We start from the raw sequence: 13,763 nt of genomic DNA, 5'->3' as shown, positions 1-13,763 counted from the left end.
TTGAACTCATGACATTGAGTTCTTACATTTTAGTCTCGGTTCACCTAAAAGCAGATCTGCGTTATAGGTCACAAGGCTGTAACCCGGGTGCCCTATTGGCCCAAAATGTGATAAACATCTAACGGTAACAAACTCTAGATATTTTTCTCATTCCTGTCAGAATGTAGATTCAATGCAGTACCTTGTATCCCTCGTTATCTTCAACATACTCAAATCATTTAAAATTTTTTATTCTCTAGTCCGGATCTCTCTCGATGCAGTTAGTTCTCTTGAGTTTCTGTCGTCCTCAAGCAGTAAATTCTCTAAATTTCCTCACTCTTTATATATATATTTGTTAATGTGTTTATTGGAATATCTCGATGAATATTCGGGAGAACAGATGTCTAGTTTAATAGATTTGAAAAGTTTTTAGTCTGAATATATTTTAGTCTAGATAAATTTTAAATCTTGATTCAGTCCTTGGACTTCATTCTAATAATGTGTCTCGACTACGTAAAATAAAACTAAACATTATTAATTCGAGAATAATAAATGAAACCATCATCAATCCAAGAAGTACTTTTCTCAGTTACAAATTCACTGATTGAAGGTGGCAATTAAATTGGGGTGAGTTATGTAGTGAAGAAATACACACATATCAATTGTTTTTTAAATTATGAACCTTACTCATTCTAACTCTTGGAGGTCAAAGTTATTAAGTTATTCACCAAAAATTAATAATTTATAGACATTCAAATTGAATTTTATAAGAAATCATTGAAATTGAATTCATTAAACTACAACCCATAGTAATAATCACTTATTAGTTATTGAAGTATCATTGTAACAAAACTTAGTTTGCAAACATCATAGTCATATAAACTAGATAGAATTGTTTTGAAAATTTTATTTAAATTTCATATACATCAACATCTTTATTATAAAAATTAAACCATCCTTGTCCCCCAGTTCAAAGTGGGCCATGATCACAAGATAAGCTATGTCTTGTTTGATTTATTATAGTCAAACTGTAAAATATATATATCTTATTTGATGAAAAAACCATTTGTTTGTATTAAATTACTAAAATGTTCTTAGTGTTTATTATTATTTTTTTAAATAAAGTAATATATTTTAATTGATGGTTTGAAATAAAAAATGATTAATTATGATAAATTTATATGGATTAAATTTAATAAATCATGTCAAACAAGCCCTAAGTATGGATAATGATGAATATTGTGTCAATAATTGTAATTGGTGGTCTGAATGAATAATAACTATTGCAATCAAGTTATCAGTCAAAGTGGGAGGGCTTCTAGTTCTAGGCAATAAATAACTACTATATTTCTCATTAATTTTTACACCTTCTTCGAAAATTACTTATATATTAATATCTTCATTTCAATAAAAATATAATATACTTATTTTTATATATTGGATTCAAATTTTAAAGGAAGAATATATAGCTATAGCATAATAAGTTGGTGTAATAGTTTTAACAAATAAAAATCCATCTAGCTAATATAATAGGAGAGCGAAAATATCTCATTGGACTTAAAGTCCTTATGCAACACGCATATAAATCAAATCAAATAAGTATGTTTAATATGCTTAGCGATAATATGAAAGCAAATAAAAGGTATAAATAATATATAATGTGATAATCAAACTTACTTATAGACAAACATACTCACCGTGAATAAATCAAATCAAATATACATGATTATTTGATATAATTTATAAGCATTAGCTTATTCATTAAAACTTTTCTAAACAGGTTATTACGCAATTTGCAATTTATTTGTATTTACAATACGAATCAAAATAGCCATCAACATCAATTCAACTTAAATGTGTAGGAACTCACAACAAACACACACAAGTGCAAAATATGAAGAAAGACAAAAGAAAGCTAAAAAAATCAATGAAATAGTGGAAAGGCTTTCATTCTTATAGCTATAATGGTTTCCATATGTGGATGAAATTCACATGCAAATGATTCCTACCAAAAATATTTTTGACCCTAATTACCTACATAGTGGTGGAATATTGCTAAGCTAAAAGAAAATATATATGACTTTAATTAATATTAATATTATAAATGTCAACACATTAAAGAAACTCATGACTTTTAATTAACAGTGAACTCTACACATAAAACTTGAGATCCTCTGCTACCAAGTTAGTATGTTCTCATGTTCCCCTCTCACAAGGTGAGGGGTAGTATGGTAAATAAATAAAAAACTTTTAATTATAAATAAATAATACAACTTGCATGGTTATAATCTATCCCAAAATGCTAGTTTTTTTAATTATAAGTTGAGTAGGGTAGATTCATGTTTTTAAATTTAACTAACAAGATTTTCGTGAGATATACACGGATAACAATTTAAATAAAATAAATTTAATAAAAAAGTAATAATAATATGTATTTAATGTTTACATTTTTTAATAAATTAAGAATAATATATTACAATAAAAAATGAAACGCTCTCATTCCACATTTTATTCATTTTGGTAAAACAACTTATCTTTTCACACATCTCATCACATATTTTTTTTTTCCGAATGGACCTCTAATCTCGTGACCTAACACTTTCACTTTGGTCAATCAAATATTTGATTCATATTTTTTAATATTTAACATCGTGATCTCACACTTTGGTCAATCAAATATTTGATTCATATTTTTTTAACCACTTTCAATTGATATCGGCCTATTATCTTTAGGCAAACCACATCCCAATCACACTTGGTTAAAGGGTTGTACTTATTTTGTTATGCTGCAAGTTCGAAACATACATATAACATTTTTAATTTTATTTTTAACCGTTTTAAGTTTATGGGCGGGTCAACCCACAATCCGATCCAAATATCCATTTACTCTCACATATAAATATTAAATATTAAAAAATATGAATCAAAATTTGATTCATATTTTTTTAACCACTTTCAATTGATACCGGCCTATTATCTCTCGGCAAACCACATCTCAATCACACTTGGTTAATGGGTTGTACTTGTTTTGTTAGGTTGCAAGTTCGAAACATACATATAATATTTTTAATTTTATTTATAACCGTTTTAAGTTTATGAGCGGGTCAACCCACAATCCGACCCAAATATCTATATACTCTAACATATATATCCAAATTAACCACAACTCTCGACCCGATAATCCGGAACATATATATCCAAATTAACCACAGCTTTCGACCCGACAATCTAGACACTTTAAAAATTAAACATCATTATATATATATATATATATATATATATATATATATATATATAAATTAGTTAGTTAGTTAAAAAGTTGAACTTATATTGTTAAAATATCACGCGTTCGTATAATTTGGTATTGAATTTAAATATAAAATGTTATTAGCCTAATTGGTTAAAGGGTTGTATTTGTTTTGTTAGGTTGCAAGTTCGAAACATATATATAACATTTTTAATTTTAATTTTAACCGTTTTAAATTTATGGACGGGTCAACTTGCAATCCGACCCAAGTATCAGTTTACTCTCACATATATATCCAAATTAACCACAGTTCTCGATCCGACAATCCAGACACTTTAAAAATTAAGCATCATTATATATATAATTATATATATATTAGTTAGTTAAAATGTTAAACTTATATTGTTAAAATGTCTCACGTTCATCTGAATTTAAAATATAAAATGTTATTAACCTAGTTGATTAAAGAGTTGTACTTGTTTTTGTTAAGTTGAAAGTTCGAAACATATATATATATATATAGCATTTTTAATTTTATTTTTAACCGTTTTAAGTTTATTGGCGGGTTAACCCACAATCCAACCCAAGTATCCATTTACTCTCACATATATATCCAAATTAATCACAGCTCTCGACCCGACAATCTGGACACTTTAATAATTAAGCATCATTATATATATATATATATATGTTAATTAGTTAAAAAGTTGAACTTATATTGTTAAAATGTCCCGCGTTCATCTAATTTGGTGTTGAATTTAAAATATAAAGTGTTATTAGCCTTATTGGTTAAAGGGTTGTACTTGTTTTGTTATTTTGCAAGTTCGAAACATAAATATCATTTTTAATTTTATTTTTAACCATTTTAAATTTATGGGCGAGTCAACCCACAATCCGATCCAAGTATTCATTTACTCTCACATATATATTCAAATTAACCACAACTCTTATGTCCCGACAATCCGGACACTTTAAAAATTAAACATCATTATATATATAATTATATATAGATTAGTTAGTTAAAAAATTGAACTTATATTGTTAAAATATCCCGCGTTCATTTAATTTGATGTTGAATTTAAAATATAAAGTGTTATTAACCTAGTTGATTAAATGGTTGTACTTGTTTTGGTATGTTGCAAATTCGAAACATACATATAACATTTTTTATTTTATTTTTAACCGTTTTAAATTTATGGGCATGTCAACCACAATCCGACTCAAGTACCCATTTACTCTCACATTTATATCCAAATTAATCACAGTTCTTGATTCGGCAATCCAGACACTTTAAAAATTAAGCATCATTATATTTATATAAATTTTATGATTAACAATAGACTATTGTTTTTTAGAATGAAGATACTAATATTACTCTCACAATAATGACACCCACTACAATTTAAAATGTTTTAAATAAAAATTAAACTTATAATTTTTGGTCTTTTCAAAAATCATTTTAGTTTAAAACGTTATAAGTGAGAATCGAACTAGGGATCTACAATAACATTTGAAAGTTTTAAGTGATAATTGAAACTTATTTTTTATTTTTTATAAAACACATACATATGCACTGTATTAGTGTGAAAAAAAAAATGATTGAATTCTAATGAGAAGTAAGTCTAAAATATAATTTTAATAAAAAGAAAAATGACATGAAAATTGGCATTGTTATTATCACCAAAAGCTTTGATATGGACACAACACAAGAAAAAGAAAGAAAACAATAAGTGGGAAGGAATCTAATGATCTGCTTGATTAGTGTTCTTCAATTATTTACTTAATAACATTAAAATACAAAAATCAATCACCAAAACAGATGATCATCAACCTCCAGATTCACCTTCTTCTTCTTCTGTTCATCATCATTAACCTCTTCTTCCTCTAGCATCATCTCCTTGAACCGGCATTCACAGCTGCAAAAAGCTTTCTCACCTCTGCAAATCACCATAGATGATAACAAAATAAGTTCTTTTTTTCAAAAACAAATTAACAAGAAAGAATCTTAATCAATTACCTGTACATATAAATGTCCTTTCCATGTCCAAGACTCTTCTTGCAAGAGTAACAGAAACTCAAAAAGCTCTCCGATGAACAACTCATGTTCATCATCACCGGCTTTCCAGCAGCCGGAAAACCCACAACCTCACCGCAGCAACTCTCAGTCTCAACAATACAATCATCAAAAATATGGGTTGTTTTAGGATTAGGCCCGTACGAGATTACCCGTGTATAATCCTCAGATAACTCCATTTCACTCGCTGACAGGTTTGCCGGCGGCGACCTAGAACCAGATCTCCTCGTTGTTGCCGCCGACGGAGACTTCGGACCCAGTTGGGTGTTTCTCGTCTTGATGCCGAAATCGGTCGGGGATTGAAAAACAGAGGGGGAATAAAGAGGGGGAATCTGGATCTTGAGTTGAGATCCAAAAAGAACCATTCTGTTGTCGGGTTTGGAGAAATTTGGAGTTGATTTATCGTCTTTGAGAGTATCAACAATGGCGAGACCAAGCCCTATGGAATCCTCCAATTTATCCCAGTTGGATCTTGGTTTGGGTTTAATGGGTTTTGAATCGGACCAAAATGGGTTTCTGAAAGCAGAGATTGATTTGGTGTCGAGAATTGAAGTAGGGCTTAATAGAGATTCAGAATCTGAGATCCCTTTCGATGTAAAACCAGAGAATAATCTAGGGGAAAGAAAGATTGAAGATGAATTGAGTTTTCTGTGTGTTTCTCTTGGTGAACTTCCATATTCCGCCATTAGAGCTTACAGAGATGCAAACAAAAAGGTTGAAGAAAGACTCTCTTTTTGTTCTTGGATCATCTATGATTGGAACTATAATTTAAAGAAATCAAAGAAAACAAGTGATGGATATGATGAGAAAGAGAGAGTAGATGCATAGGAATCAGTGGGTTATGGATGGATCATGGATTGAAGAACAACAGTATGATCATAATAATTCATAACCTGTCCTGAAATGGCAGTTCTTTCATGGCGTTTTTTGGCCTGAAAGTTTTTACTCTGTATTTGTTTTCTCTCTCTACTGCAACACATAAAGAACTCAGTGCATGCGAATATAAGAACACACATTTGTTTTTTAAAATAATTTATAAAATTAATTATTATAAGGAGAAATTTATATATCAATTTAAATTAAATCAAATTTTCAGACTGGCTTTATATAATACAAATTATTGAAGTATTGGACCATGGAAGAAGGGAAATAATGGTTGTGATCAAATGTCTTTCAGCTCTTTTGTTTATTTATTTATATATTTTGCAGCAAATATATTTAATATTTAGCTTATTCCAATTAAATCAGCCACAATTTTATTTGAAAAAAATAATATCTTAATTATTAGGCAAATAATGAAACATGTATAAATCTAACCACCAAACAAAAATAAATTATTAACATTTTTTATTATTTAAAAAAATTATTTGACATTAAAATTAATGGTTCACCTAGAACACCTAATATAACCTGTAAAGTACATATTTTAAAAGGAAAAAGAATATAAATAAAGATTTTTTATATTAAAAGTGTTTGATTATTATTCTTTAGGTTATGATATATTAATGGAAGTTTATTTCAAAAAATAAATTATGTTTTAAGTTGAAATAGAAATTATGTAGATGATTATTTATTTAAAAATAAATAAATTTTAATTAAAACAAATGTTCTTGAATATGTTTTGATTATCAATTATATAAAACTACTTAACTCAAGATAAAAATTATGACATAAATTGTAAACTTATTAGAGAAAATAAATTATGTTTTGAATTGAAATAGAAATTATGAAGGTGAAATATTTACTTTAAAAAATAAACTTTAAATAAAAAAATGTTATTGAGAATGTTAATAGGAAGAATGGAATTCTTCTTCTTTCAAATAAAAGCATATCCATTCAATTTACACAAAGAGAATGCAATTTATTGGATCTGTAACATTATACAATGTATGTTATTTTGTTTATGTAACGTCATTCTTAATACTTTATTACTTATTATTTGGTATTACAATTTTCTTTTTTGAAAGTTTAATAAATGTTTCATAGTATAACATATTAAAATAAAAAATAAAAAATTCATCTAAGTAGTTTTCGAAGTGGGTCTACTGTACTGAAATTGTGCAGGACCACTTCAACATCATCTATTATATATATATATATATATATATATATATATATATATATATATATATATATATATATATATATATATATATATATATATATATATATATATATATATATATATATATTTATTATTAATTTTATTTTATTGGATTGTTGTAGATATAACTATTGCATAGCCTAAAAAATCATATTTTTTTTCTACATAAATATATCAAGAAAATATAATAATAATAATTATTAATAGAGAAATAATTTAGGTAACAAAAATATAACGAAATCAATGCTATGAAATTTTATGTAGACGGTCACATGTGAATGAGATAAATGAAAAAAAAATTATCTAAATATATTATAATAAATTAAAAAATGACCATGTTTGATTTTTTTGTCACGAACATAGCCATTTTAAAAAGAAAATTTATTATAATTTTTTTATTTCTCTTTAATGCCCAAGTGATATGACACGGCACGTCAGATTCTTGACTTTATTTTCGTTCTCAACTTCATTTCTTCTATAACGACACTTAATATTATTACAACACAAGTAATATTCTTGAAAGTCTTTCAAATCTCACATTATTTTCTTTTCTCAAAATAATTTATTTGTTTAAAAAAAATAGTTAATTAAACAGACAAAAAAAAAAATTATAAAAATGTTTTAAATGAAATATAAGGTATTGTTGCAAGTTACACATCATAGAATTTGGAACCACTATAAAAAAAATATTAAAAAAAAATATGCATAGTAAAAAAGTATACATCAAAGTTGTAAAACAAATATAAATCATATTTAACTTTGGAATAAATATATGATGCTCAATGATTTTGCTCATTTTTTAAATTAAATTTATAAATTGCATTTGGAAAAGCAAACTTGTCTCTTGTTAGCTGGAGAAAGTTTTGTGGGGGTCTACCTCCATTATATAGGTAATCGATATTTTTATATTAAAATTAATAAATTAATATATCACTATCAATATGAGGAGATGAAGCTATGTTTATAAGTAATATATAATTAAAATATTTTTTTTAAATTAATATTTAGATAAACTATTTAATTTGACCAAAAAAATGTTTGTAAATATTTTTTTTTTATATTTCTTACTTACAAACCCAACTCTAATTTTAAATTTATATTTTCAAATATGTTAAACGAAATTATCATAGTTGATGACTTAAAAACCGACCAAGTATATACATAATTAATTTTTTAATTTAAAAAGTTATTTACTTTAATTATCTTAATAAGAATCGAATACAAAATTTACTTGTTACTAGTTTATTTATATAATCTTCAATTTTGTTGGTGATATTGTTTTAGTCCTCATGTTCGTGCTTATTATTTTCTCGACAACAAATTAAGAGTTTTTTTTATCGAGTAATTGAACAATGTTTGGAGTTAATTTTCACATAAATATTTGAACAATGTTTGGAGTTAATTTTCACATAAATATTCACTTATAAGTACCCCAAACATGTTTTGTGCTGTTTCTCATTATTCTAATTAAAATTAAAAGTTGAATCAAACTAAAACTAAATCATGAATAATTTATTATGTGTTCATCAAAATTTGTTAAATTATTATACAAACTTTAAATACTCAAATATAAATTATACAAACTTGATTATCAACTAGTTACTAGTATACCCTTTCATTTGTATAAACAAAAATATGGGCCCACATATTGACAATTTATAACCCAAACCAATCAGTGATATAAACCAAATGAGAGAATACAATCAAACAGTGGCCTTATTGGTTAGATTGAATTATTAAAAATAAAATCTATATCATCTATCAAAGTACTCACTCTATTAATTAAAGTATTAAAATACATTCAATTTCTTTTTTAATTTATAATTATATTGTAATATCCTTCTCAAATAAACACCATCAATCAATATTTTTTAAATAATTATAAATTATTCAAAACAATTAATACCAAACAATGCATTCAGGTTGTTTGATAGGAGTTTATTTAAATAAACCTTGATTTATTTTAAAAAAAAATTGTTCGTAGGTCATACCATTACAGAGATAAGTTTTTTTTTTTTTAAAAAAATTACTTAAATGATATTAATATGTAATGATAAATTAATATTTTTTAATAAATAAAAATATTAAAAGAAACATAAATATTTAATTAATGAATTAAATAATATGATTAATAATAAATTTGATAAGTAAAATTTGACTATTGTTGGATTTAACATAAACAATTGAAAAAAAGAAAAAGGTAAGTGCAAAGATTGAAGTTCAAGAATGTCCCAATTCAAATAATTGCACTTGCAAAAAAAATCAAATAATTGCTTTTCAAAGAGTCTTCTTCCACAAGGAGGAAATTATACTCTTTTATGATGGTTTGAAAATTTCTTTCTATTTCCTCTATGCAAATTAAATGAATAAATAATTGTGAATAAATTAAAAATAAATTGAAGGATTAAGCTATGAAATATATATCAAACACACCACAAGAAGGTTAAGCATTTGAAATATATATATATATATATATATATATATATATATATATATATATATATATATATATATACATATATATATATACATATATATATATATATACATATACATATATATATCAAACACATAACAAGATATCAATATAGTACCTTATAAAATTCATAAAAAAATTATATATCAAACACACAACAAGATATCAATATAAATGATCTATATCTTATAAAGTTCATAAAAAAATTATTCATAAAAAAATGTTTAACAAATAAATCAAATCAACTTAATTGTAAATGATAAAATTTGTATTAAATTTTTTGGTACACTGCAATTTTGATTTTATAATACAAATGACAAACTAATCAAGATAATTCAAATACCCATGAGTTTAATTTTATAGATTATGATTAATTTTGAGTTTGTGTGTTTTTCTTTTTATATAAAAATTTAAAAGATATTAATATAGAATAAATTATATATATATAATAGAGAATATTTTAATATATTAATTAATAAATTGAATAATATAAGAGAGTGAATGGAATAATTCTTAATTATGGTTTTAATTTATTTTTTTAGCTTAATTTGAAAGGAATTTGTACACAAACAAATTTGATATGTTAAGCAAATTACTATATAGGTTCCATATAAAATTTTAATCTTAACCTTTTTATTTATATATTTAAAAGTAAATAAATAAATAAAATACTTGAATGGAAGATGTGATCTTGTCCACAAAATAATGTTTTTTTCCAAATAATTTTATTCATTTTAAAAGTGGTTTAATATGAGTTAATACAATTTTAACAATCATTTTATCAATTAAAATATGTTTATTATATTTTTAAAAAATTCAAGTTTTAAATATAAAAATATATTTTAGTAAATCAACTAATTAAAAATCTAAACAATCTATCATCCAACAATATTTTTCAAAAGAAATTATATATGTAATAAAAACAAATATTTTTTTAAAATATAAATAATTGAAATAATATTATTGATAATAAAATGTAAGAATAAATGGTAAATATTTTGAGATTAATCTCTAAAACCTCTTTTTACATATATACCCTTTTATTTTTAATTATCAAATTTTTAATTCATCAATTACCTTACTAAATTTATCTATTTAAATTATGTTTATGAAATTTAAATATAAAAAAATATTTTAATAATTTCATCCAAATAACTTACTTTTATTTTTATCAAATAAAATTAAGATCAAATAGGTTTTTATTAATTTAGACCTTATCCGGTTATAGATTTTTTTTAAAATCAAGAGAGAGAAAAATTAAATGATGGGTGATAATTCTTTTTGAGGAGGTAATAATTATTTTTGGTAAAAAGAGTATTGATATATATATAATTAAAATATAAAATAATAATTTAAATTAGAAGGTATTTTAATATTTTGATTAATGAAATTAGTGATGTAATTAGTGAGAACTAATTGATTGAAAAATTAATTTACTAAATATTAAAATAAAAATCTTGAGATAACAATGCCTTAGAGCATCGCCAGCATCGGACAAAGGGCAGGTCATTGTTTTTTTTCATTTTTTGCACGGTAGGTAAAAGCAAAAGGAGGGCAGTGCCCTCTATGCCGGTCATGCCCACCTCTGACATTTTCATTATTATATAATATAATATACTCTATCATATAGGAATATTAGTTATATATTTAATTATTCTATTTTTTTCTACTATTTTTAAGTAACATTATAATAATATTAAATAAATATATATTCTAAAATTTTAGAATTATATATTATATAGAATATTAATTATATATTTAATTATAAAAATATTATAATATATTTTAAATTATAAAAATATTTTAAGTTATAATTACATTAACATGTTTTAAGGGTGAAATTCTCAAATTTTCTTATAATATATATAATATAGGAATATTACCTTATATATTTAATTAATAATTATATATTTTAAATAAATTAATATATTTTTTTATTAATTATATTAACACGTTTTAAAGGTTTAAATTTTTAAATTTATATATTTAATTAATAATTATATATTTTAAATAAATTAATATATTTTTTTATTAATTATATTAACAAAGAGTTTAAATTATCAAATTTTCCTATAATATAAGAATATTAGTTATAATAGTATAAATTAGTTATTTATTTAAAATAGTATAAATAAAATTGACATTTAAATTATTTAAATAAGAGAGCGGACAGAAGCATTGGAGTATTTTGCCCAAGTATAACTTGTGTCCGCTTTCTGCTGAGGTGGAATATTGATTTAACAAAATAAGAGTGCTCGATACTCTTAGAGAAATAATGACAAAAAGTTCAATATTATTGAGAACAATTTTTTTTAGGAAAATGAGGATAAAAGGGTCATTAGCTTTCACAGATTCCAATCCTATTTAATATGCTTTTAATATTTTTTTCTTGTCATGATTGAGTCTTTCATCATTGTGAGCTTTTGTTACATTAATAATGTAAATATGAATATTTTTTTTTGTCATGATTTATAATGTTTTTAAGTAAGAATGAAATTATAAATTTTGATATATTAAGTTGGAAATATTAATTATAGTTAATAATTAAAACCATCTATTTATTTTTATTTGATTTAAAATTAATCAAGTTTTTTTTTATTGGCATAAAAAGAAGAAGAGTGTATAAGAAGATAAAAAGGTCATCTCCATTGGCCCACAATTGCATGAATTAATTGCCTTTGACAAAAAGTACATAATTAAATTAGTAGGCCAAGGACAGTGGCTCACTATTTCTTGTCTTTTACTTTTAGACTCTTATTATTTAAGCATGGGTCTGTCAAATGATCATTAATAAAGACTTATTTTAATTCTTAAGATGATTTTGATTATATTTATGGTGTTAGGTTATACTTAAGTGATATTCTTTTTCAGTTATTTTGTTATTATTATTGTTTACTTTGTTGGTAAAAAGAGGATGTGGGGGAGAAAGAGAGGTAATAGTAAATGTAATTGTGAGGCACATGACCTAAAGATGAGTTACTTTTTAAGGACAAAATAATGCCCCAAAGCTCTTCCCTTTTTAATGGTGCAGCTTTTTTAGGATTGGCTTGTAAACTGTGGAATTACTTTTTTAGTCTTCTCATCAATGGTTTTGTGTTCGGACAATCATTGCAAAATAAAATTAGGTCTAATTTCTTGGCAATAAATAAATAAAAGTATATCTAATTCAAATAACTTTAGGGGTTTAGTTTGATTTATTTAAATAATTCATTTTAATCTAGCATTAATTTGATCTCTTTTATCTTTTACATTATTTATTAACTAAAATATCAAAATATTATATATTTTAAATTATTAATTTTATTTTATTATTATATATTTCACCTTTTCAAAATTATTACTAATTTTAGAAAAACCCAAATTTGAAATAAGCTTTACATTTGTTTTATAAAAAAATGAATTATTTAAGCTATTTAGATAAAAAAGTATAAATATATAATTATTTTTAAAAATCAAATAACATTTTAATATTTTAGTTGATAAGTTTAATTGTGTAATTAAGGAAAGATATAAGATGAAACGGTAAGTTATTTGACATTTAAAAAACAAATATAAATAAATAGAAAAATAAATAGCCGAAATGACTAAAAAACATGTCATTATAATAAGGAAACAACATTAATTTCAAAGTAAAAATAAGGGAAAAAAAGAATATAAACTTAATAGCTATAAAAACGTCCAAACCCCACCAATGAAGTCGAGTGATAAAATTAAGAGACCACAATGTCACCGATTCGATTTCATCTAGAAGCGTTTTGAGTTTAAGCGGGAACCAAAACGTCCCTCAAGGACTTAATATCTTACCTAATTTTCTAAAATATGAATAAACAAACCGTCAGCGACAATTATATTTTGGGAAATAGAATATGAGAATATACCACAT

At 24.0% G+C, this 13,763-nt stretch overlaps 1 protein-coding gene across 1 annotated transcript; it reads right to left on the bottom strand.

The window, feature by feature from the left end:
- Window positions 1–4,879: 4,879 nt before the first annotated feature.
- LOC124937513 (FCS-Like Zinc finger 8-like) lies at window positions 4,880–6,292 on the bottom strand. Its single transcript, XM_047477779.1, has 2 exons — window positions 5,244–6,292; window positions 4,880–5,163 (listed from the first exon to the last, which is right to left on the bottom strand). Exons 1-2 carry the CDS (start codon window positions 5,984–5,986, stop codon window positions 5,034–5,036), a joined length of 873 nt encoding a protein of 290 aa, XP_047333735.1. The 5' UTR covers window positions 5,987–6,292; the 3' UTR covers window positions 4,880–5,033.
- Between the last annotated feature and the right edge of the window lie 7,471 nt (window positions 6,293–13,763).

Source organism: Impatiens glandulifera, chromosome 5 (assembly GCF_907164915.1).
Source record: "Impatiens glandulifera chromosome 5, dImpGla2.1, whole genome shotgun sequence".
Taxonomy (NCBI): Eukaryota; Viridiplantae; Streptophyta; class Magnoliopsida; order Ericales; family Balsaminaceae; genus Impatiens; species Impatiens glandulifera.
Note: the sequence above shows the minus strand (reverse complement) of the source record. Positions and strands in the feature narration are given on the sequence as shown.

Coding starts and splice junctions, on each gene's coding strand:
- LOC124937513 (XM_047477779.1), bottom strand. CDS start 5,986: ATGGCGGAATATGGAAGTTCACCAAGAGAAACACACAGAAAACTCAAT. Junction 5,164..5,243: donor AAGGACATTTATATGTACAG/GTAATTGATTAA, acceptor GGTGATTTGCAG/AGGTGAGAAAGCTTTTTGCA.